Source organism: Trachurus trachurus (genome assembly GCF_905171665.1).
Source record: "Trachurus trachurus genome assembly, chromosome: 1".
In the NCBI taxonomy this organism is placed as follows: domain Eukaryota; kingdom Metazoa; phylum Chordata; class Actinopteri; order Carangiformes; family Carangidae; genus Trachurus; species Trachurus trachurus.
Genome location: NC_139891.1, coordinates 10,193,247 through 10,219,481, shown reverse-complemented (window position 1 = coordinate 10,219,481; position 26,235 = coordinate 10,193,247). Strand labels below are relative to the sequence as shown.

The 26,235-nt window shown below is 40.7% G+C and overlaps 2 protein-coding genes across 2 annotated transcripts; one reads left to right on the top strand and one right to left on the bottom strand.

Annotated features, from left to right (window-relative positions):
• Nucleotides 1-328: 328 nt before the first annotated feature.
• Nucleotides 329-12,165, bottom strand: LOC310990156 (uncharacterized protein). The gene is made up of 5 exons (XM_083977427.1): nt 11,776-12,165; nt 7,135-7,286; nt 6,973-7,036; nt 4,346-6,858; nt 329-4,211 (listed from the first exon to the last, which is right to left on the bottom strand). The coding sequence occupies exons 1-5, from the start codon at nt 12,038-12,040 to the stop codon at nt 2,349-2,351; spliced, it is 4,857 nt and encodes a 1,618-aa protein (XP_083833553.1). The 5' UTR covers nt 12,041-12,165; the 3' UTR covers nt 329-2,348.
• Nucleotides 12,166-12,469: 304 nt separating this feature from the next.
• Nucleotides 12,470-21,554, top strand: LOC310993884 (uncharacterized protein). The gene is made up of 8 exons (XM_083982363.1): nt 12,470-13,193; nt 13,989-14,119; nt 14,270-14,378; nt 15,201-16,358; nt 18,243-18,542; nt 18,626-18,768; nt 19,059-19,155; nt 20,101-21,554. The coding sequence occupies exons 1-8, from the start codon at nt 12,929-12,931 to the stop codon at nt 21,288-21,290; spliced, it is 3,393 nt and encodes a 1,130-aa protein (XP_083838489.1). The 5' UTR covers nt 12,470-12,928; the 3' UTR covers nt 21,291-21,554.
• Nucleotides 21,555-26,235: the final 4,681 nt, after the last annotated feature.

Below are 26,235 nucleotides of genomic sequence, written 5' to 3'. Positions count from 1 at the left end.
ATCTTAAAATGTTAGCACTGCACTGATTAAACAAATGATGGCTGTATACTTCATTGTCAGAAATAAAATGTGTGCAATAAGAACCATTAGGTTGTACCTAACGCTGGGATATCTTTTTGTGTGTGATATTTTCTAATTTAGCAACAGAAATCTTGTTTAGGACATGGGTGAACATATTTGGCTCTACAGGCTCCTAACAGCACAAGGCAGAGCTGCTCTCAGGTCTTAAATAAATCAGGGCATAAACAGAGCATAATTACTTTCCCTTCACATTTATTATGAAAAATATACATGCAACATAAATGATCATGGGACATATTTACACATTTTACATTTTTAAGTAATAACCATTTCACCCATTGCTTAAAGCTTCCTTTTCAAGTGTTTTGTGTTATCCATGCTAAAGTCTGCATGGAGCACTCGGGCCATTGTAACTTATCCCCCATCGGTTCTCAGTGACATAAATGATCCGAAAATATCAAAATCAAGAAGAAAACACAAGATTCACTCAAAAAAAACAACAAAAAAAACAATCGTGGCATTTACTCTGGCAAAGAAAATACATATTTTCTTAAAGCAGAAGTAAGCGATCCGGTCGTTTTGGCTAACTTCCTGTCAGCAGATAGTTAGCAGTACCTGCCCTCGTCCCTACGTCACCACATTCATGCGCATCCCTTGGCTGCACACACAGAGAGGACCGCCCCTTTATGACGTTCTCTCTACAAGGAAGGACACAAGGAAAGTTTTCTCCTTGGCTTACAGCAGAGCAGAGTGACTGACAGACCCGTGTTTCGGAACAAACACTCTATATAAGTGATTGCTGTTGGAATTTAAGACTTATATTAACACAAACATTCTGCTTACTTCTGCTTTAATTCAACAATAAGGAACTATATACTATATCTTGGGATTTAGAATTATAAAGTGTTCGTCCATGTTATTCCAGAAATATTTGAATGTAATTAACAATTTAATTCAAGACAATGTGTACATCTTTCAGACAAAAAAAGGTGTGTGTGTGTATGTGCACATCATAACTATCTGCTGAGGTTGTGCTCTAATGCTTACAGGTGACCCATCTTCTGTGTCTTTAAACCGAACACACATATTTATGTTATAAAAGCAAAACTTAAAGGCAGCAAGGTGTAGTCAAAGTGAAATAAACATGATGTGAAGCTGCTGAAGCTGACATGATCTAGGCAAAGAGGAACATGAGTCTGGAGCTCAAATCAGTCTTGTCTAAAGGTACACAACACACATACACACACACACTACACTACAGGTAAATTCCAATAGTCATTCTGTGAGATGAAAATGTCCTTCAGATTCACTATGTGAAAGCACATTTACAATCTTTGCCTTGCATGGCTATTATTGCACAAATATTACATCTAATGTCATTTTAACAATGAAAAAAAAAAGCTGTATAAATTAACTAAATAGCATAAACAACTCAAAACTATCGACATTTTTACTGTTAAATGACTATTAACAATTCAGTAAAAAAAAAAAAAATCAAAACATTTACTTCAAAAGAATATCATACAACTGGGAATACACAACAGGGGATTTTCGCTAAGTAGCATTATCAATTGAATAACAAATCTTTTATCAAAACATTTGCAATTATTTTTCTGCTAATTAATAATTGCAGATCCACAATAAATAATTTTAATTTGTTGAAACATGTCTTCTGAAAATATTCTGATGAACCAAATAAAAAACATTTCAGTTTGATGTCTCCTGTCCACAGGTGTTGGCACCTAAATCCATGTCTAACAAAAATGATGAATGCCTATTATTCTTGCTATGTAGTAATGTGCTCAAAAAAAAAAGAAAGAATTATTAATTAAAATAAATTATAATTATTTTTCCTTAACACAGAGGGAAAACTGTTTTACACCTTCCACTATTAGCAGGTTTAAAATGTACATTACTATTATTATTCATTTGGACTTCTAACATGTGTCATTCATGTCTTCACCTTTCTCTTTACTCTGGCAGGTGCACACTGTGACTTGCTAGGCAACAACTGGACGACGACAACTGGATGTGACCTTGCAAAGCTAATGGCCTTGTGGCTCCAGCTCAATACTTACACACAGAAATGTCAACACTAGAGGACCTTAAATCTAACCCCTTGCAAGAAAGCAAATAAGTATTATCCGAATTGTGGAACAATTCAAATAAAATAAAACAATAAAAGAATGGGGTGCAATTCTCTATTTACACTTGTTTTAGATATCCAAAGTGTGAAAGAAAAAATATCAAAAACATATTCTTCCATTACAGAACGTAGTATCATACACTATAAAAAATCTTCACATGATGGCATCTCTGACCCTTTCTTATTGTATTTTATGTACATTTTTCACATGCTTTTTCAGGTGGCCTGACTGTTTGAAGTGCTTGGGGCAATGTGGGCAGGAATGTGGTTTCTCCCCCGTGTGGATATACTTGTGCCTTTTCAGGTTATTTAAATCTAAAAATCCTTTTCCACAGTATGGGCACCAGTGTCTCTTTTCCCCATTATGCCACCTCAAATGTACATTTAGTTCTACTCTCCTTGTGAATTTTTTTTCACAGAGGTTGCAGTGGAATGGTTTCTCTCCTGTGTGGATCCTGATGTGGGCTTCCACATCTCGCTTTGTGAAGAATCCTTTGTTGCAGACCTGGCAGACAAAAGGTTTAATCTTGCTATGCACCATCTGCAGGTGTTTGGTGAGGCCAAAACGGTAGACAAATCCCTTGCCACACTGTTGGCAGTTATGGATCCTACCATTGCGGTGCACCCGGCCATGGCGTTTAAGACCCTTGGAGTCTGGGAAGCTTTTCCCACACAGTGTGCATGAAAAAGGTCGTCGTCCTGTATGAAGACTTACATGACTCTCAAGGGCAGCACTGCTGCTGAGGACTCGGCCACACTCCCCACACTGATGTTTTAGCAGACGCCCACCAATAACTGACAGGGGCTGTAATGGTGATACAATAGGTGGTGCTTTGACAGGTATGGGGCTAAGGGTATGGCTGGGGGGATAAACTACTTTAAGATTCTGGGATTTTGGTGATCTTGTCAGCTTTGGTCTCTTTCCACCTGCCGATGGTGTTTTACTGGCTGGAATTCTTGGTGGAATCCACACAGCTTTAGTTGTTAATTTTTTCACAGCCTCACAGCCAGCCTGGTTCTCTGCTAACCGACTTGTTTTAGTTCCACTTTGCAGTTTGGATAGATTTGACTTTTTCATTTTAGCTATGCTTTTGGCTTTTGCTGCTTTAGCTAACTTTTTAGCATTCAGCAGTCTTGTACTCTTTTTAGGGGTAGTGCCATCTTGAACTAACCCGAGTTTTTTAGCATGGGGGGATTCTGCAGTTTGTCTAGGACTGACACCTTGTTTAGACAATTTAGAACACGTAACAACTGGGGAACAGGTTTCACTCTTTGCTATAACAGTATTTGTGGTTCTCTTCCTAGGACTAAAAGCACTGGATTCCCTTTTAATCTTTTTAATGCTAGAATTGTCTTGAGTAATCGTAGACCTTTTACGGTTGAGAGAAATCAATTCTGGGGAAGATAATCTAGGGTTTGTACAAGTTCCAACTGATCTAGATGTGCTAGAAGAAACAGCAGAAGATTTGTGATGACCAGATTCTCTTGTTGAACTCAACCTTTTGGGACTCACAGAAGTGGATTTAGTCTGCTTAAGGCTAACACTATCACTTGTCAACCCTGCACTCTTAGGGCTCAGAGAACTGGATGTAGATTTAGTACTTTTAGTTCCTGCACAATCTCTACCTAAATAAGCCCGTCTCGGTGAAGATTCAGTAGTAGATCTGCTAGTTGGTTCACTAACACTTCTCTTTGGTCTGACAGCATCTTTACATAGTCCAGTTCTTCTTGAACCAATAGAAGTGGAGCCATTGGTAGTCTTATTAAGAGTTGTGAAATCTTCAACCATGCCTGGCTTTTTAGAGGAAATGGGAGTGACTTCATTGACTTTGCCTGGATCTGATACGAGTTTGTTAGGGCTTACAGTACTGGTATCTGTTTCTGTGCTTGCCTCTGGATTTGTCTTAGTTCTTCTAGCTTGTGAGTGACTTTTGAGGTGACTTCGGAGTCGGGCTACAAGTGAGTTTTCCTCTAGCCGCTTCTTACCACCAGTGCAGGTTTCTGAACTAGAAGCTCTTTTATCTGCACAGTCATTAGGAGAAGCCTACAAGAAGGAAAAAAGAAAAATATGTTCAGCAAAATTAATTTATACAACAAACTTTTTTTTGCAGATTCTGCATAATTAATAGATGATGATCATCAACATTATTTACAACACTATTTTCTTGCATGCATTACCTTCTCTGGGCCTTGAACTACAGGTAACACTGCCAGCTGTGCCAGGAACTGGGTTTTAGTAATCTGTAAACCAGGGTCAGGTGTGTCCTTGGGTGTGATGGAGGTTAGCTGTATGGGGGTAGATGGTTGTTTGTCCTCTGTGTTGGCTTCATTGGGTTGTACACAATCTTGGTCTGTATTGCTGATTTCTTCCTCCATGAAATTAGAAGCTGAAGGTTCAGTTTTGCTGACAGCTTCTGCCGATTTCTCCGGTGCCATCACCATGGTTGGTGGCTCTTCCAAAACGGCACGTGTTTCAGAGGATGACAATGCCATCTCTTGAAAATTATTTTGCTCCTCTGATATTTGAGAGGTATCTTCAGATACAAATTTGTCATTTAAACTAGGACAAATGTTGGTGGATACAACTGGCATCTCTGGTGGCGGTGTTGATATGACCATAGATGATACTTGCACTTGTGTTCCCTCATTTAAAAGGGTCGGAGTTTCAAAACATCTATTTGGAAGTTCACTTGAGACCAGCACTGATTCTTTCATTGATACTGAAAATGGCAGCTTGGTTAATCTGACCATTGGAGAGAGTTTTTGTTGCGTTGGGGAAACCAGGCCTGGCTGTATCCCAGCTGGAACAGACATTTTTAAACTGGAACAAGTTTCTGTGGGTTCATTTGTTGTTTCAGAAACAGATGAAGTTTGTTTAGGGGATTTGGAGTGGTAATCTGCATTTGCAAGGGTTTTTGCAACCACAGAAGCTGTTAACTCTTGTGTCAAAGACATCATTGGTATTGATGACACTTTAACCGCCGCAGCTGGTTTTGCTGATGCCTGCTCTCTTGTAAGAAGAATTGTCCTGGATACCACAGGTGGCACATATCTTGGAACTGTAATTCTCATTTTTTGGGGTGGAAGAACCCCGAGTTGCTGGTCTGTTGATTTTGACAGAACAATGGGAAGCATATTTCTAGAGGAAACGTGTATTGTTTTCTGAGGGCAAAGGGAAGGTGTTGTGTGGGGTATGGCTGCAGGTGGAGGTAAAATGTGATTCTGTGGAGCCACAATTGTTGACATAAAAGTAGGAAGCTTGGATGGGGACAGTGATGCAATTTTATGATGTATTAACGAGGGCACCAATCTTGGCACAACAATTATTTTATGAGGTCCAACATTGCTCGTTTCACTTGGTGCTGGATATGTTTTCAGAAGATGGGGATGGTGCTGCTGTGACTGTGGGTTTGTTTGACCTGCAGCAGTAGATGATGGCAATGGTCTTGTAACAGTATCCAAATAGTGAGTGACAATGTGTTGTGGTTTTAATACATCTTCCATGTGGGCTTGAGCTTTATTGGTTTGGGTGGAATTTGTAACTTTAGGGCAAACCCCAAGTATCTTTATCATTTGTTGCGGCTGTGCAGCAGACCCTGTTAAGAATAGACTGCCTGAAGCTTGAAGAGTTTGAACTGGAAGCTGAACCTTCTTTAGAGGCTCAGCTAGAATCTCATCCACGGTTTGTAAGGTATACCCATGGGGAGCTGGCGGGCTTTGGGGTGGTTCTGCTGTTCTCTTCGGGGAGTAGAGAGATCCATTCTCCTCTGATGACCGATTCATTGCTTCAACTAGTAACATGGCATCCTGGAGAGTTACAGATGTGCGGCGTGGTCTGTGATGGTCTGATTGTTCTTGTTGCGACTTTTCTGATGTGGAGTTCACCGTTTCACTTGCAGATGAAACCTCAGTGTATGGAGCCAGTTGTTGAGTTTCACCTGTTTTTTCTTTTTCAGCAGAATATCCCATAGTCAACGATGATGTGGAAATTGGCAAAGAACCAATCTTACTGTTCCCCACATCTCTCATAGCAGTGTTCACTCTCTCCTTCTCTGATAGTGTGATAATGGATGAAGTGTTTGTAAGTTTAACTGGTAGTGCTTGTGGGCACTCAGCCCCAACCTTTTCCATTACTGTAGGGTAATTTACCTCGTCTTGCAAGGTTGCAACAACAGTGGCTGGTGACTCGAGTACATCTTTCACTGGCTCTTGTAAATTTTTTCTTTTCTTTGGTGGCCGTCCTCTTCTACGGGATACTGGCCCGGAACTGGCTTCTACAATTCCATCTTTTAATTCCTCATGTGCTACTTTGTTTTGTTGTGTGGGCCCTTCAAATGGTTCTCCAGGTTCTGCATGCACATCGGCTAGTTCATTGACCACCGTGTCTACCTCTCTTTGACATTGTTCGGGGGCCACTGATGGCTGTTGCTTTTCGACTGCTTCAACCACAGATAGTTCCTCAGCAGTCATCACTGGTTGTTCTTCTGATGATACAAGTCCTCCCTCTGTATTGTCTTCACTGTGCTTTGGTCCAGATGATTGATCCTGGGCTCCTTGTGAGCTTTCATCCATTGCCAAACGGGGTAGTTCAAGGTCTGCTTCATATTTTTCAGGCATTTCTCCAGTTGAATGTTCCTGGTCAATGAGAGGTCCTTCATTTTCAGTTCCACAGGTAGCAGTCTGTGGTAAACCTGATAGAGATGTCATGGAAGAAACATGAGAAGAAATAAAAAGCTCAGATTTTTGAGTGGTGAATAAGATAAGATTACATTTTAGGAACTGTCAAGTACGTTTTAATTTCTCACCTGCATTAGACACTTCCCCACAGGAAGTCAAGACAAACTGCAAAGAAGAATCATCATAAGAGTCCTGTGTGGGAGTGAAACATATTTCAGTGCCAAAGTGACAACAAAAACATACATTTGTCTACTAGATACACACGCCTCCTGTTTGACAAATATAAATACCGTTTGAGAATTTCCCTCCCCATGGATCCCATAGTTGTGCTCTCGCAAACCGTAGTCCTTTTCTTCATAACTTTGCTGTGGTTGGTTTTGCAGGGATGAATTTCTCGGTGGTTGACACTGCTCCACCAGCATGGTACGAAAAGGGACAAGGTCTGTAATATTAACAAAAAGAAAACATGTTGAAAGGTGATTCGTCTTCTATGAGAATGAACACAACATTACTGGGTTATGGCTGATGGTAGGAGAAAGCAAGCAGTTTGAAGATGTCACCCTTCACTTCAAAAAAATCATTTGTCAATAAATCAAACTGAAAAAACAAACTTAAATACCACATTATGGTTTAACAGACATCTGCATGCTCAGCTGATGTAGAAGAGGTGCTCATGGCCGCAGTATAACAGTTCTTAGCGACACAAAGATGTAATACATTTAATACTTTTTACTATTTTAGGCTACTTTTTAAAAATAATAATAGAGTATCATAGCTTCATTGAACAAAGTGGTGATGATGATTTTGCTCTTCTTCATCGCCAAAGTTCAGAATAACACAAGGAGACTCTGTAACGATAACTGGAAGCAAGAACAAATCCCCTGATGTGATTTGATTGATTGACTTTGATTAGAGCAATAATCCACATACTGATCAATATTATAAATACATCACAAACATTTCAGCTAGGATGCCTCATTTACCTCATGTACCTTTCTCTCCTCTTTGCAGCACGGTAAGTCCAACATAAATTGACCTTTCATTTTCTGAGTCACATAATAATTTGTTCAGACACGTTATAGTCTTTTCTTGCAGTGATGTGATATTGTTACATTTCACCTGGTTGAATATTAGGCCATTTTATTGACCTTTTCTCACATTGTGTTGAGAACTTTATTCATGTTTCGGACAATGTTATAATTATAATTAATTTAACAGCTCCGGTCAGTGTCTGTAGCTGGAGAGGAAAACCCAGGCTTAACTGAGCTTTTTGATAACCAGTGTTGTAGAACATGTTCTCAGGATGGCCGAACTTAAAGGGGAACTCCGTTTTTTGACACCATAATTACACCTATAAATAAGGTTATTTATAGGTGTAATTATGCTCATATACTCACTCAGACACTTGTAGTGCAGCTTGGAGTCCTTCGGACGTTATTTAGATCCAACCGATCATGACCGCAGCGCACGTGGGCCACGGTAATGTAGCCTCTACACAGGACATTATCTGCCACGAAACTCGCTCATTTCACCTACATAGGGGCGGCAGTGGCTCAGGTGGTAGAGCGGGTCGTCCAATGATCAGAGGGTTGGCGGTTCGAATCCCGCTCTGTCCCGGTTGCTGCCGTAGTGTCCTTGGGCAAGACACCTTACCCGCCTTGATCCCGATGGGTCGTGGTTCGCGCCTTGCATGGCAGCTTCCGCCATCAGTGTGTGTGAATGTGTGTGTGAACGGATGAATGTGATGTACTGTAAAGCGCTTTGGGTATCGTTCAGGTATAGTAAAGCGCTATATAAATACAAGACCATTTACCATTTTGTCATGAATGGCCAGTGTTATCGTCATGTCAGTTCAGCTACTGTCGTCACCCGGGGATGACGTCATAGACATGCGCCGCAAAAACCCAGCTGATTTACTTGTTTTTTTACTTGGTCGGCCATAATACATCCATGTGTGCAACATGGCAGAATACAGTATTTATCTGACGTAGAGGTGTCGGACGACGACTTTGAGTATGATGGGTGTCCTTACCGTTTTGAGCCATAATACACTGACGAGGAGCTCCGTGAAAGGAGGATGCGGAGGCAGAGAGCCGAACAGCTGGCCCAAGAACAAGAAACCGCTGCACGACCATGAATAGCTGCGAACTGGTGGTGCTCTTGTGCACACTGCTCACCGATGGCAACAGAAGAGGAATGTATTTGCTGCTCAGAGTGGGACTTGAGACCAGGGGATACACGTATTGATGTCTCCATAAATATACTGTATGTCTGACTACTCCGGAGGCTTCGTGGGAATAAAGTCATCTGGAGCGAAGTGAGCACTGCAGACCCGATGACTCGCCCACCTCAATTGTTCCACTTCAATATTCGTATCCATTTTGAGCGCAACAAGCCAGAGCTTTAGTAACTCCGGGTAGTCCAAAGGAAGCCTGTGGAAGCTGAACTTTGACTAACTATTCATTTTGTTGGGACAAAGTGGAAATACACAATGGCGAACCATGTTTGTAGCAGTGCAGCCGACTCAGCCGAGCGTAAAACAGCATGGTCAATCAGCTGAGTTTTTGTGGCGCATGTCTATGACGCCATCCCCGGGTGACGACAATAAGGTAGCTGTACTGACATGATGATAACACTGGCCATTCATGACAAAATGTAGGTGAAATGAGCGAGTTTCGCGGCAGATAATGTCCTATGTAGAGGCTGTATTGCCGTGGCCCCCGTGTGCTGCGGTCATGATCGGTTGGATCTAAATAACGTCCGAAGGACTCCAAGCTGCACTACAAGTGTCTGTGTGAGTATATGAGCATATTACACCTATAAATAAGGTCCAGGTGTAAAAAAACCGGAGTTCCCCTTTAAATTCGGCTAACCCAGATAACAGTTAGGATAAATGTTACCCTGGGTATGTTAAACTTGCTTCGTGGTGCAGTTCACCAAATTCAAATTCCAGATCACAGTTACAGTGGGTTTGCTTGTGAATCTAACATGACCTGTGCCTAGTGTATGATATTTGACAAGCACAGGGAAAAGATAAAAGTGCCTCCACCCCCGCCCCTACACATCAGTTATGAAAGCCAGTGCCACCAACGTTCCCTAGACTGGATGTGAGATTGTCTATGTCTGTGTCATTGATAATGAAGGACTATCTAATGTCCTAGTTGCTCATATTGAGGTTGAACACACTCATGCAGAAGATAAGGGGTGTGGGAGTCTGTGGCTCTTTCTGTTTCCATACAATGATAATGAGCTAAAATGCTCAAGAGGTTTACTGCAATAGTCTAATATTTACAAGAAGAGAAACTTAGAAATAAACAGAGCAAGTTATCCATACAAAAAGGGGGTATTTTAGTGTTGCAGCAGTATTATAAAAATAAAAGACAAACCCTCACAAAGAAATTGAGAAATTGTTTCAATTGTTGAATAAATACTTAACTATATATAATACAATGAAAATTGTTTTTAATGTAAGGGAAATATTAAAATAAATTAAAATTGCCAGCCTAGGTCCAAAATGCAATGCAATGCAGTGCAATTTAATGCAATATTATTTGTATAGTCCATTTTTTTCAAACAGTGTGTCTCAAAGGGCTTTACACAGCATCATAACAACATCCTCTGCCATTAGACCCTCACATCGACTGGGGAAAAACTCCCAGGAAAATCCTTTTAACAGGGAAAAAATTGGAGAAACCTCAGGGGTTAGCCTGAGCAGGGACAGGCAGATGTGCAACAGATGTTGTATACAGAGCATTAAGATGGGGGCAGCAGCCTTTGGGGGAGATTTTGCTGCTGTTACTCAGAGGGTTAACACTCTATGACACACAGGTGGGTTTTAGTCTCATATCTGCATACACAGTAATTCCAAAAATGAATTATCTCATAACAAGGAATCCTAGGTTCTATTCAATCCAGAAATGTGGAGCAGAGGATGTTGAGTGTCAATATCATTGTCTCTATGATTGGTCAAGCAGTATGACCTGCTGCGCTGCATCTGGAATAAAGCCAACTCAATGAGAACGCTAAAAGGACTGGATGCTGATACTGGAGGCACAGTCAGTGCAGCCAGTGAGGTGAAAGGGGCGAGAACGATAATGTCCAGAGCTATGAACAGCTTACAGTCAGCACCGAGCAGAAGTTCCCAAGTGGAACAAAATGAGTCTATCAGTGGGAGAGCTAGGCTACTCCGATCCACTGGGAGGCAGTAATGCACAATGCAGTCAAATGTTATTAAAAACAAATGTGTATAATTTTGGTTTAGGTTTTCCCACATCAAAATACTCTCCTTACCCTCTTTGGAAGAAATCTGGGTAAGATGACCACTCAATACACAATGCTTTGAGTACGTTAACACAATGTAGCCTATGTCTGTGTACAACAATGGTTTGTCTTTTATACATAATAGCCAACATTGTTTGATAAATAAATATCCCTGATAAATTAATACATTTGGAAACCTGCCTAATCCCTGACCTGAAATCTATGGAGGGCCGCAATGTGACGGTTTCATCATTCCAATTCACCAGACGTAACACATGGGCTACAGCTAAACTGTATGATGCAGGTTCACTATTGTGACAAATCAGTTATTGCCGTTTTGTCCACTTTTGTTTTCATTGCCACCTATTTCTGCTCTCTTTTACACATGTTATTCTCAAGTGATCTGGCGGAGAATAAACCTGTCAGCATTTTAGTCATCCCTTACACAACCACCACATCCTGATCGCTTCCGCTAGCATTGTACGGTTTCCCTCCTATTTCAGATCCCACGCTGAATGATATGACTGGGATGGGCGTATAACAATAGATCGAAAGGGCCATCTTCATACGTGCAATGGTGCGCGAGACCACGCAGAATATTGTCTCAAAACACAACAGGCCATCGACAGATAATATTATTGAAATTGTGTACAAATGTTTACCACACTCACCACATTGAACAGCTGTGTCACGTTTCTCAGAGCGGTCGCTCAGCCGCGGAGGGGGCTCGCTTTCCACCGTGGTCGTTTGGCTTTTACCGTTCTCAAACTGGCTACATCGCGTCTTTAGGTCCTCGTTCTCCTTCTTGATCCTGGATATTTCTGCCTTCAGCTCATCGACCATAGTTTCGAAAAGTTTAGTGGTCTCTGCGACAGCGCTCTTAAGCATACTCTCCATAACGGAGGCATACTTGCTTTGAAAATCGTCCGCTGACATTTTTGGGGTTATTATTTACCGTTTGTCCGACTTTGGTGAGAGAATCCACTTTTAGCAGATTTAGCTACTGTAGCGTTGTTCAAACCGTGGTATTAGGAGCTGCTTCAACATGGCTCCTTCCTAGACACAGCGCGGTCTCTACTTTGTGTGACGCACATCGCCTGAAAGAAGGAGGAGGAGGGGGCTGAGCTAAATATCCGATGGGGCGCTCACAGCTTTGCCTGTGATTTAAATATTTGCCGGTTTGATAAGAAAACAATAATGTGGTACTCATATATCAGTACCTTATTATAATATGAGTTGGAGCTGCGCCGTTCTTGGCTAAAATGCGTTATTCTCTACAAGAAAGAAAGCCGTTAAAGGATGAGACGGTTAAGATTGTCCCACCTCGCTACCCGTATTTTAAATCTCGGAAGTGCTGTTGTTTACGGAATCTGGAGGAAATGCGATAGCTTAACGGAAACAAATTGTAACGTGAGTTTACAGCTTAACCCAATAGTTTTACTTGTGTTTCTTCAATTTTTTTTATTGCAAAACACATAAAACCAGATGCATGATGAATATGGGAAGTTATTTTTTTCAGCAATTCCTTAACAGAGGGTCGTAATCAAAACCAATGCATTAGGCTAGTTAGCTAACGCTGACGGTACGACCCTCGAGTTCAACGTTACTTGATATTAGGTTCGGTGTGGTGGGAGTAGCAGCTACGCCTTAAATTTGGGCCATCAAACGCATGTTTAAATCATGTTTAACGCCAAGAGTCGAGTTTAGGAAAGTGGCGGAGGGAGACCGTCATTGGCTGTGGACAAATTTCACCCCACGGCCTTAAAGTGCCGGTGGAAACGTGCCTTATCTCCAATAAACCACAGTTTGGACACTGTTGTGAAAATGGCTGAGACTATAGTAACGTTTCAGTCCCAACTTTCTGGTGTAATGGAGACGGTCTTCAAGGCAGCGATGTATGAGATAACACGGCTGGTAGAGGACAGCTTTTTGGAGGAGGTGACAAGATGCAGGGAGCAGGTCGAGTACCTGAAGAGGCGACTGAAGTGGTCTGAGAACCGACGCAAGGACAGAGATGGAGACAAACGGGGAAAATGTGTGGACTGCGGGAAAGTCTCGGTGCCTGGTGAGGAGAAATCCAGAGCTGAGGGTGAGTATGTCTGGAGCTGCGCATCCAAAGTTAGCAACCACTCATTGTGCCATATGGAGGATTAAATACCAGCTTTATAATAATGGACACTATCAGATTCACTCCATAACATAACTTATCTGTGCAACTATTTGACAATTGTTACAATTGGTACATCAAAGGTGCTCCACTAAAGTTTTAAAGTTTCCGGAGGTTATTTGGAAGTCAGAGGTGTTTTTCGTTAGTATAACAAGAAGTCATATTTTCTGGTCAGTTCAGTATTTTTCTTCTCTCCAAGTCCATGTGTTCTATTTTTCGTTCAATAACTTTTTGTTGGTTTCAAATACACTTGTATTGCTTCATATCATGTTACTGAAAGTATGAGTCAAATTCACCTGACGGAAATTGGCTAAAAAGGCCGAGTAGTACATGATCAATGTGATCAATGAATGCATATATTGAGCAGGATCTTAACATCAGATGTGAGAATCCTACTTAAATATGTGCTGTGTCAGAAAGGCTGGCATCAAATTAATGAAAAATTATACTTTGTGTTTGATAGATTTCAAAGATGTAGGCTAATTGTTTACTTACACACTGGCTACATTGTGTACAATTGTGTTCATACTTCTGTCTGCTACTGACCAAAAAAATCATCAGTGCTTAAAACACCTTAAAGTGATACTCCACCAAAGTCACATCCATGATGCAGACGATTTAGAACATACCAAGCCATACCACCTTTTGAAGTTCTTCGAATTCAAAATAGATCAGTCTTATTTTCCAATTAAAAAAAATTAACCTTTTCTGTCACAGAGAAAAGCCTGAAACAAGAGGGCATGCTGCAAGAAGAAATAAATAACTCCCATGGCTCTGATGAAGAGACACCTGATCTTGAAGCTCAAGAGGTGAAACCAGGGGCTCAGGGTGTCATGAGGGCTACACAGGTAGAGGACACAATGATAGCAGACTTCTCTTTAAAACACTATTGTTTTACATTAATTATGCCTATTGATCGAATGTCAAACTTATGTTTTTTTATTGAGGTGTTTGAGGCCAAACCTTCTGTTAATACTGTCATTCTTCTTGTCTGCCAGTCTTCAGGTGTGCAAAGTGAAAAGTTGGACAGGCTGCTCAAGGAGGAAGCGCTTGGCATCACGCCAGAAACCAATGAGTCCCAAGAAAGATGGAGAGTCAATTTGGATGGTCAGTTTGTATGCACATACTAAATACTAAGTCTGAATGAGTCTAAGTTTTGTAGTGGACAGTAACCACACTTCTTGGGATAGTTTCTGTAGTTAAATGCTAGCCATGGAAAGTTGCACCAGCAGTTCTTCTCCTCAACTATAGAAGAGAAACAGAGCATTGACAAGGGAAGATTAAAGACAGTTGATAAGATAATAATTACTTTATTAATTCCCAAATGGAAATATATGCTGTTTGTCTATGTGTAAGACTGCAAGCAAAGTCACAATGTGCTCTTGAATCAATGGATACTTAATAGTACACTGTAGCATAACAAGCTTCTTGATAGTCCTGCTACACAACTGCCTTGAGAATGTATATTCTAACAAGGAGACTTTTGCAAAATGCAGTGAAAATTAAGAAAATATTTAGTTCCAAAATGTAAAAATATCAATACTTTTACATAATAATGATTTTAAATGGAATGTTTGGTCTGTTGCCTTCAGTGATTAACATTCCTTTTTGCACACCAATATGAAGGTTGACAAATTTTACATGAAAAACAAATCATCTTTAATTATAACATTTTAATAAAAATATAAGAGGCATTCAAATGTAAAAGAACCTTCAATATAAAAGTCTCCTACCCCACATGGGTGGTACCAGTATATACTACTACATAATTAGAAAGGCACATGATTACTCCATATCTACTGGTTAATGGTAAATGTATAAAGTGACTCACATTATCAACACTGGTGTAACATTTACTGTCAGTGGGCATATGATATGTTGTGTCATTGTAGTCATACCCATTGTTCTTCTCCTCCTTTCACTGGTCAGAAACAGACACATCAGGTATGCCGGGGACCAGCAGTCATGACCAGAAGATCCCAAAATGCCATGTGAACTGGGAAAGTGGCTTTGATCAAGGGCCAGAAACAGGTCAACATGGACACTCAAGTGACCAGTCTGAACCACTTTTCCAGAACAGATATGGTATGGAAGGCTTGAGTGGCTTTGACAAGACTGGCTATGGCAATGCCAGCATGATAGAAATGGACAACTTAGATGGGCTGCAAGGGTCACCATCCCACCTCGGTGATGACCTGAGTTACATGGGGCACTATGAGGGGAATGTAGAAGCACCTGAAAGATCGGAGCATCAAACATATCAAATAGATGCCACACGGAATAGAAGAGATTTGGCCAGTTCTCCCACAGGCTCACCCTCAAAGACTAACATTGATGTAAGTGGAGAGTTCAGTTGTTTATTGATCAATGAGGAAGGGTATCTACAGGATCAGAGTATCTTGTATCCTGGACATGTCTCTGGTGACTTAGGGGGCCGATTGAGCTTCCGGGGCCATGGGCCTCGAACTGACCCTTCTTTAGATAGCACAGAAGATATGTATAGTGCCTCAGATACATACAGTGACCCCTTAAACTTGGGGGAGAGGTTGCAGCATCAGGCAGCAGGAAGAGGAGGAAGGAGACACACTTGTAACCAGTGCTCCATGTCTTTCCCTGATTCTGCATCTCTCAAGGCTCACAAGCAGACACATAAAGGCAGTGGACAAGGGCCACCATACTCCTGCACTCAGTGTGGAAAGACCTTCGCTCAAGTCTGTAACCTCAAAGTCCACCAGCGGATTCACTCTGGGCAGGGGCTTCAGCTCTGCAGCCAGTGCGGAAAAGGTTTCCCTTCTTTCTCTGACCTAAAGACACATAAATGTGGCCAAACAGGTGAAAAACCGTACTGCTGTACTGTATGTGGGAACAAGTTCAGCCGTCTCTGGAATCTGAAGTTACACCGGAGAATTCACACACAGGAAAAACCTCATCGTTGCACTATGTGTGATAAGAGCTTCACGCGAGCGGACATACTGAAAGTTCACCAGCGTACCCACACAGGGGAAAGACCGTACTGCTGCGCTGTCTGCGGCCTCAGCTTCAAACGCCTGGATCATCTAAAATCACATCAGCGCAAACACATGACAGATCTATAAAACGAGAAGGGGAGTTGTGGAAAGAACATCAGATTATTTAAGATTTTATGTTATATTAAGAGGTTCAAAATCTTACACTTTTATTTGAAAGTCAAAGTTGACATTACAACAACAATAAGTCATATTTGCTGGTCATTTCAATATTTTTCTTCTCTCCAAATTCATGTCTTCTATTTTTCATTCAAGAACCTTTTGTTGGTATCGAATACACTTTTATTGCTTATCATGTTACTGAAAGAAGTGATTCAAACTCACCTGACAGAAATTGGCTAAAAAGGTTGAGTACATTATCACTGTGATTACATTACAGATTCACAACTAAAAATGAATTAATGCTGTATTCTTTCATTGTTTTCTTATTGCTTACGTTACCATGTCTGTAAATACTTTCTGTAAATAAAACAAATGAGGCCAAATTCATAATCTAACACACTGTTGTTCAAACTGTTTTTTTTTTTAATTATTAAATCAATGAGCTTAATGAGTATTAAATACCTAATAATTTTTTTGAACTATGTTGAACTAAGTTTATGTTTTGGCCATTAAACAATGAGTCTTGAATTCACTCATTGTTTTCTTTTGGCACTGTAGGATATAGAATTGACGCTCATGTCACTTTCAGTCTCTACCCATTACCCATACAGTGCTGAGGTGGTTTAGTTTTTAACAGTAAGTAATGCCTATATAATGCCTATAAACTCAGTGAAATGACTCCCAAGTGGCAAAAGGACAAACTTGAAAATGCCAATATTAAAGAAACTCACAATCACAAGTACAGAAAATATTATCTCTATAATGCATTAGGCCAGCATACTTCTATCTATCTATCTATCTATCTATCTATCTATCTATCTATCTATCTATCTATCTATCTATCTATCTATCTATCTATCTATCTATCTATCTATCTATCTATCCCATAGGGAATAATAAAGTCAACAACAACAACAAAGGATTAAGTTAACATAACTATACATTCGTAAGACAATGGATGTGAATTGAGTTTGATGCAAATAATTAAAATGAAAAAGACTGATGCTTTTAGTTTAAAAAACAATTGAAGGAAATTACATGATTTCTATGGCATTCATAGATACACATAAGAAAAAGTATACAATGTCACTCTTTAGCCTTCTTTTGATTTATTTCATTGTAGGGCAAATGTGATCGTATGGGACCATACTATTTTCAAATTTGCTAAAAAGAAAAAACAAAAGTTCCTGTGCTGGAAATGGTCTAAAAGTGGTTTTGGCGCAGCCTATGGGTTTCACTTTAATGAAACGCGTTTTGTTATTCACAGATTTAACATAACGGGCCACCGTACTACGCCGTGTGAGACGTCACGAGCAAAAACAAGGTCCACAAGCGATTGTTTAACAACTAGCTTGCTCGGTTAAATGATAAATACAACACGAATTTGGTTGCGTGGAATACATCCACACGGCCACGCTTGAAATAGCCTGGCGCGTTAGCTTCGACTATGGTTTATATAATCCGTGACTGTGTACGATTTGTTTGCGGTTTGATGTCGTTAACGGTGGTGAGGATACGAATTCTGCCGTTACGCTCGAGCTAAGGAGTTACAATAAGTGGCTAGCTGACAGTTGGAGTTGACGTGAAGGTAATTCACGACAGTAAACAACAGGCGACATTTACACAGGCCAACAGTTATTGCTTCCTGAGTATCTCTTACATCACATTAGACGAAATAGCCACAAAACAACGCGTAGTCTTGGGTTGAGATTTCGCTGCGATAATAGCGTACAACGTAAACAACATGTGGTAGAATTTTAAAAGGAGAACACTTCCTTTATTTTACTCCACAAACACGTGCGGTTCCGTTTTGTAAAGTTGCCAGACAAGGGACACCGTTAAGAGGCTGTCATGTCGGACCTGGATACTCTCATAGTCACATTTCAGACACAGCTGTCGGATGTGATGGAGACTGTGGTGAAGACAGCCATGTTTGAGGTCACCAGGCTGGTGAAGGATGGCTTCTTCGAGGAGGTGAAGCGCAGGAGCCAGGAGGCGACGTCACTGAGGTTGCAGCTTCAGTGGGCTGAGAAGAAATTAATCGGTCAAGGTGGGGAAGAAGGGGAAAAGAGGGGGAGGTGTGTCGACTGTGCTAAGATGGATGTGGAACTGTCCAATGACACAACAGAAGATCAGCACAACAGTAAGACACGACAAATGAGATGAGTGTTGAAGTAGTTAGGGGAATGTCTGATGTTACTACAGTAAAATGTTTCTGCCTTCTAGATGTGTTGAGGAGCTGTGATGTGAAAACAGAGGACACTTTTGCTGAAAGATGGACAGAAGACCACAGACAGGAAATCGAACCAAAGGAACCGCTGAAGGCAGACAATCCTGCTGCCTCTCAGAGCCCTGAGAGGGAACCACAGGTGGGTGACAATAGGGCCGACCTTCACTTATTCAAAAATTGTGATAATGCGTAATGTAAGATCAATTTCATGGTTAAAGAGACATGCATTTGACATCAGCCCTGAAGATTAAAAGGTATCTGTGTGCATATATATGTGGGGTTGTGAGGGTCAGGTTTTCTTGATTTTCTTTGTTGTTGTTTTTCGCCTCTGTGAGGCACTTTGTGCTACTTAAATGCATGAAAAGTGCCATACAAATAAGGATTGATTTGATCTGCTTTGATTTGAATGATGTGCTTTGGTTTGTTCAGGCCTCAGAAGAGGAGGATGCAATGGAAGACAAGGATGAGATTGATAAGCTGCCTCTTTCATCCTCACATTTGAGAGGATGGAGCAGCACTCTTGATGGTGAGTGTTGTAAATATATTGATTTAACACTGTACTCACTCACTTATTGTAGTGTTGTTATTGTAGTTATTATCATAGATATTTATACCCACATCTTCTTACCATCTCCCATCCCAAATATACATAAAACAAAAAGAAACCTTTAAATGAATAAGGTTTAATGGGTGTTGAATTTGAAAAGTCCCTCAGTCAGCTCTTACGGTAGCAAATAAGTAATGAAAACAACTTTTTTCCAGATCCAATTTTTCATTTCATATTTTCTACACGTCCCACTGTGCCACTTGTCACCTGCATGTGGACTTGCACACTTACACACCACTACTACTTAAAGAGGAACTATGCAAGATTTTTTACCTTAACTATGCTACATTTTTACCTTAATTAAACAGCTTCGAAGCAATTGTTATGGTCAAATAAATGACTTGTAACTTGACTCGAGGAGAATGGAGGCTCTCTGCCTTTCACTTAGTGTCTCTTTGCCGAAAACCATCATTACAAGATCAGTCCCACCTACCCAGTGTACCAGCTCTAGTCTTGGCGGCACCGCAACACAAACACGCCCCCGTAACCCTACACAAATATACACATTACGATTTGTGTTTATATGTTTATTTGTGATAAATAACGTTATCCACAGCTCCATAGATTGCTTTCTCACCAGCTTCCTTGAAAACAAATGCACATGGCCGGGAGGAAGGTTAGCAACATAGCAGAAAAGTGACTGGACTTGCATAGTTCCCCTTTAACTGTTGTAAATGAATAGAGTTAGTTCAGCTTCTCATATAGGAAGCTTTAGTTGGTTCAAAACTATTTCAGAGCATGGGATATTGTGAATTGGGCGAATCTCATTAGTGACAGCAACAAACTTTCTTCTTAGGCAATAATGTACTTCTTGAAATAGGCTGTAGAAGTCATTAATGAACCCCCTTTATTCTCATTTTCTAGGCGAGACAGGTCGTGAATCTCACAGCATCACTGAGATGACAGAGACACAAACAAAACAGACTCAAGAAAACAGCGAGGGATTACTGAGGAATATCATTAAACAAGGCCCACAGATACCTGCTGCGTATGGTTTTCCTGAAGAACAGGAGGAAACAGACATGGCTACAGATCCATGTCACGTCTCATCTTTGGAAATGGACACTGGTTGGGCTGGACTTCTGCAGAATCACAGATTGGGCACGGTAAAGGATCACGATCCGACCAAAACTAGAAGTTCTCTGAAGTGTACAGAACATGAAGTGCCAGACTCTGTTACAGCAGACGCTCACACTCAGGGCAGAGATCACATTTCAACCTCGGGATCCCCCAAGGCAAGACTGCAAAACAGCGAGGTGTTTGGTGTGACAATAAAGCAGGAGGTTATTGTTGACTCTGATGGGTGTGAGGATACTGAGCACATGGAAAAGAAAGAAATGGTCAAGTCTGGCATGGCGTCTTTCTCGCGCTCGGTAAAACAGCACAGACTGAGTTTGGAGGCACGCAAACAGAACCATATTTCCAATAAGGCCACTGTGCAGGACATTATGAAGCTGCATTCCAAAATGGGTACAGGCCTCAGATTGCAAGCTGCTATACAACACCTCCACCGACCAGTGAAAAAACACCCTCACACCCTCTTGAACAGTACCACCGCAGCACTGTCTGCAGCTCAAACTCGGGTCGAAAACTTAAATCCCCTCGGCAAAATTCCCTCCACGTCCAAAGCTGCTCCACCTCCTCCGCTCTCAGTGCAGCGAGTTCACCTGGGTGACAAACACGCTGCGGCGCTAATCCGAACTGGTGCCCCCTGGGCCAACATCAGATCCCAACATCAGTCTGCGAACTCCCATCATGCCACCCCGGCGCCTCTTTCAGACTCTCACGCCGGACCCAGGCACCTCCTGCGCTGCGGCCAGTGCGGAAAGTGCTTCCCTCACCCCAGCAACTTGAAGGCTCACCTGCAGACTCACACAGGTGAGCGGCCTTTCTGCTGCTCCCTCTGTGGTCGCAGCTTCACCAAGCTGAGCAACCTCAAAGCCCACCGACGGGTTCACACCGGAGAGAGACCGTATTGCTGCGTGGCCTGTGGCAAACGCTTCACTCAGAAATGTAACCTGAAACGTCACCAGAGGATCCATTTGGATGTATGATGACGGACAGTGGGTGGCAAAGAGACACGTTTGATGTGTTTGTTTGGTTTAGATTAAGATGCTGCAGTGTTTATCTTGCTGTGCAACACGGTTTGCTGTGCTGCATCGCAAAAGTGCTTTTTGCGTACCTGTCTCTTCAAGTGATTGTCCCGCGTTCTACTGTGCATTCCAGAGAGGTTCATCTAGTAACTTCTGAAGGTGTTTTAATGTTATTAAAGGACAACAAGTATTGTGTTGTAAAGTGTATCATGCGCAAAGATAGGTCAGTTGTCACATTGGGTCAATAAAATTCTATTTATTCTGTGAACACTAATTCTTTTATTTAATCAATTGTACCATGACTGTGAGCACAGAAGCATTCACTTAAGCTGCGTTCACACCAGACCTTTTGTATTTCGAACGAGCAACGAGTTTACATGTTAAGTCAATGTAAACGAGCGTTGGAGCGTTTAATCGCCCAGGCAAAAAAACGCTGGGGCTCGGAGCGACAGCGACGGAGCGTTTTTTCGCTCAAGTCGCTCGAGATGAGAAATCCCAACTCTCCGGCCGTCAGTTGCTCGTCGCTCAGCGCTGATTGGCTGCTGTAATCCCGGTGGTGCCTGTGTAAACAGAGACACATGGCAGTGGGCATGACGTCATCAAAGCGAAAATGCGAGTCTGTGGCTCTGTGCCAAATTGACGAGCGTCTGCACCTGAGCGACGGAGCATTTTTTCGGAGCGATACGAGCGACAGCGACAAAAACAAAAGGTCCGGCGTGAACGCACCTTAACCATACATTATTTGACTGGTAAAAAGAACTAGAAAAAGATAGCATTTCCTGCAGAAAATGCGTGTGAATGCTGCAAGCAGCTGAACGCTGTTGCTGAATGAGCTGAAGAAATTGTTAAAACAATGCTGAGTTAGCTGAAGAAACTGCTAAAGCAATGTTGAAAAGGCATTATAGCTGAGGAAAAAGCTCAGAAAACTAAATCTTGTATTTTTAGTGGTGGATGGCATTAAAAGGGTTAAAAAGAGCCAAAACGTTTAAGAGGCAAAATACAATGTAGTACAAAATTACAAAATTCAATTTAAGTGTTTTACATTGAAAATGTGAAATTGCTACAGTACAACTGAAAAAAGTTAAAGTCTACTCAAATACTGTTGGAAACTGACAGCAGAAGAACATTTTAAGAAAAAGAAATGGTTAAAGTGTTAAAAGAAATGTAAACACACAAGTAAGAAAATAACAAAGTCACTGAATGGTGAGAAATGTCACTGAAAATATTTGTAATAGTTTAATAGTTTCAATCAGCCAACATGTAGCAAACAACAGATATCATGGTTTTGAACAGTGAAACAATCAATGGAACATACAAACAAAATATACATTAATCATAATCTATTTCTTAAAAAAAAAAAAAAGGGAACTGTGAAACATAAACATAACATGAACATCCATTAGTCAACACAGTCAGCTTTGTGCAGTTAAAAAAATTGAACAGCTTTTGACACAAGGGGTTGTAAAAGTTAGTTCACAGAGAAAACTATTTGAGAGAAACAAGTTATAGTGACATCAAAATGGCTTTTGTGCAAACCATACAGCACATGGTGAGCTCACCTGTGTCTAATATAGGAGGTAGTCAGTTTGGTTAAAATCATGTAGGTTGAGATTAAAAAGATTAAATGAAAAGGAAATGGTGAAATAATAATAATAATAAAAACCAAACAAATCAAAGAAACATGTATTGGAATACAGTTAACAGAAAAAAGGTATGATACAGTGATAAAGTAATGTGCTAGTCAAATGGAAATACTGAGTATGTTTTTCAAGGAGTTATCTCATCAATCAACCATCATTAAACATGAAGAAAAGCCAAAAGTTGTCCTCTTTCGTAATATTTTTAGAGGGACTTTTGATGCATTTCTTTACTGATATTACTTGAATTGTCGAAGATTAGTTTGAGATAAACTAACATTTAAGTCTCAGATTAATAAATATATAGGCTAGTTATTATAAACAGACAGCATGAAAACAGTTGTTGATCAAATATTAATAAAGATGAAGCCAAATTGGAGGATTAGAACTTGTAGCCGAACTAGGATGCTGAATGACATGAAATTGAAAAACAAAAAAAAACATGAATTGTTTAAGATAAGTATACAAAAATGTGCAAAATATACATTTAAAAATGAAACATGTGATACTCCTAAAATGGTTGAGAAATGGACTGAATTGTTGGAATTAATGAGAGAAAGTTAAATTCCTTCACAGTAAAATGTAAGAGTTGAGGGGTGGAAAAGCTGAAAGTCAGTACATGAAGAAGCTCCAAATCCAGAGAACAAACTCAAATGTAGAAGATAAATAAATAGTTGGAGATGTTGGTGATTAATGAGCCAGATCATCTTTCTTTAAGCACTGATATGGAGGAGCTGTAATCACATAGGTTACCTGTGTGTGTGTGTGTGTGTGTGTGTGTGTGTGTGTGTGTGTGTGTGTGTGTGTGTGTGTGTGTGTGTGTGTGTGTGTGTGTGTGTGTGTGTGTGTGTGTGGGAGGGGGGGTTAAGGTGGATATGGGGCATGCTAAACATCTCTGTGTCCCCCACTTTCCTTGTTGTTAGTGTAGTTTTACAGTAACTACAGTATCTTAATAGTAATGCATTCTATTCAAGCTAGTCAAATTTCATGGCTAAATATCAAAGGGGCACAGTGCATCAGTACACCAATGACAGTAAGTCCATAGAGATAGAGATAAATAAAGGATGGATAAAGAGATAAATCAGAAATACAGTGGCTTACAGGCTTGTTCAGCCACATGACCCAAGGCTTTTCACATGTTGTTTAGATAGGGCTAAAGTCTTTAGTCATGAACAGTTATAATAATTACTTCATGACTCCAACCCCAGTGGAGCTTGACTGACATTCATGCCATCAAAATCTAAAATTCAGCTGTGTGTTGATATTCAACAGATGATATTTAAATTAAAACCAAGTCAAAGACTTAGGTGAGAAGACTAGCACAAGAACAATCACATCATTGGATGTGGTCCATGTGAAGAAGTTAACTTTGGTTTCACACATTTAACTTGTGTGTTATGATTCATGTCTTTACACTGGGATTTCCATTAGCCCTAGGCTAAGTGCACACATGTGAAGAACCTTTCACCTACCAGCTGAAACCCCACAGTAGTGTTTTTTAAATATAGTAAGTATTTACTCTTCTAGTTCAGTTAGCTGTTACATACTGCAACTGAACTACTGTACAGTAACTGACCTGTTTCCCCGTTTGTCTGTTTCCTGTAGAGGAAACAGACAAAGAGGCTGGGAGGAAATGAAAATGAAACAAATACATTTTATAAATTAGAAGAGGTCAATAGACAGTCTGTTAACTTCTTTCAACAATTGGTGTCATGCAAGAAAACCTGATGGAAATGAGAAAGAAAGAAAACTTACTCAATAAAAAGAAAAAACTTAAGTTATTAATCTCTGGACTGTTAAAACTGTGAAATGTCCTTTTTGTGGTATAATAATGACTTTCAATGAGTGCTGTGTTCTTTTTTTCTTAGGTAAAAAAAAATACTTAAGAATATCTGAGTGCAGTAAATTAAAGTTACTGTCAGTTGTCATCTGTCTAAGCATCCCTTTTAAGGGTATAGTTTTACAACAATAAAGACTCCTCTTATCTTATCTCATCTGATCTTAAATACAGTCGCAAATATATATTCATGGAAAAACTGGTCCAGTTTAATGGCCAGAGTATATGGGATGTAATGTAATGCACAAAAAGGAACACACTTAATGTTGAATGGCATAAAGAAGGACACATTTTTAAACAAAAAAGGTTTTGCAGAAAGCGTGAAATAAAAAGGAAAAGAATGAATTCTACAAAAGAAAAACATTGTTACTTTGGACAGAGGACAACAGTTAAAACTCATTTTGTCCAAAGTACAGATGTAAATGCAAACATCAGCACCAAGAGGTGGTTTTGTCAGTGACAGACTTCTTCGAGAAGGGTTGCATAACAAACATGTTACCTTTAAGACTTGTTAAGGGAGCTGCTTGATGATGCAGAGTTGAGGTTTCTGTCACTCAGAAAAACTGAGAGACCACTGACCTGCAGGCTTGTGTGTCCCTACAGTACTGCACCTGATCATTTGCCAGAGGATCGACAGTAGAAAGGCTCCATTGAACTGGACTGTGATGAGGAGGGAGGAGGGAGGAGGGAGGGGCTGATTCTGACAAGAGAACATTAAAAGACTTATACTTAAATATATGCAACAAGACATGTTCAACGGTGAGACTGACACATGATTAAATCAAATACCTCCAGTTTTCAGTTGCTTGGTAGTCATGAGCTGGTCCAGCGTCTTACAGAGCATAGGTGAGGTAGAGTCCTCTCATCCATGTTCCTGTGTGGTCAGCAATGATGGGCCCACTGTGGACTGATGGTTAAGATGCTGTGGTAATATCAGGTCAGCAGCAGCATGATAACTTAGTCGTTGTGCTAAGCAGGTGATCCTGACAAGTGAAAAGAGAAAGTCATGAATCATCAAATAAGAAATGTGCTCAAATGTTACATGAAGTGTGATGATCAAACACCCTGGTCACTACTGTAGGGAAAAACAATACCTTCTCCCCAGCTGCACATCACACAGGTCACAAGGCTCAGAATGCTGTCCAGTCCTGGGTGTCTCTACTGTTTTGTGGAGAGATCACAGACCTGAGAGAAAAAGGTAGTGAAGATCACATTGTTACTTGAGCTGTCACACAAGTGTTACACAAATTGTTAAAGGTTTTTATCTTGTACCTGTGCCTCTGTTATGAGGAGACCTGGGCACTGGCAGCAGGAACACGTCTCTGGTCCAGCAGTCATGGGTCCACTGTTGATTGACAGCGAGGATGCTGTTGTGTTGTCTCAGAGTGAAGCTGAGGTAAAGGTTGGCTGGAGTCATCTGATCCTCTGCTTT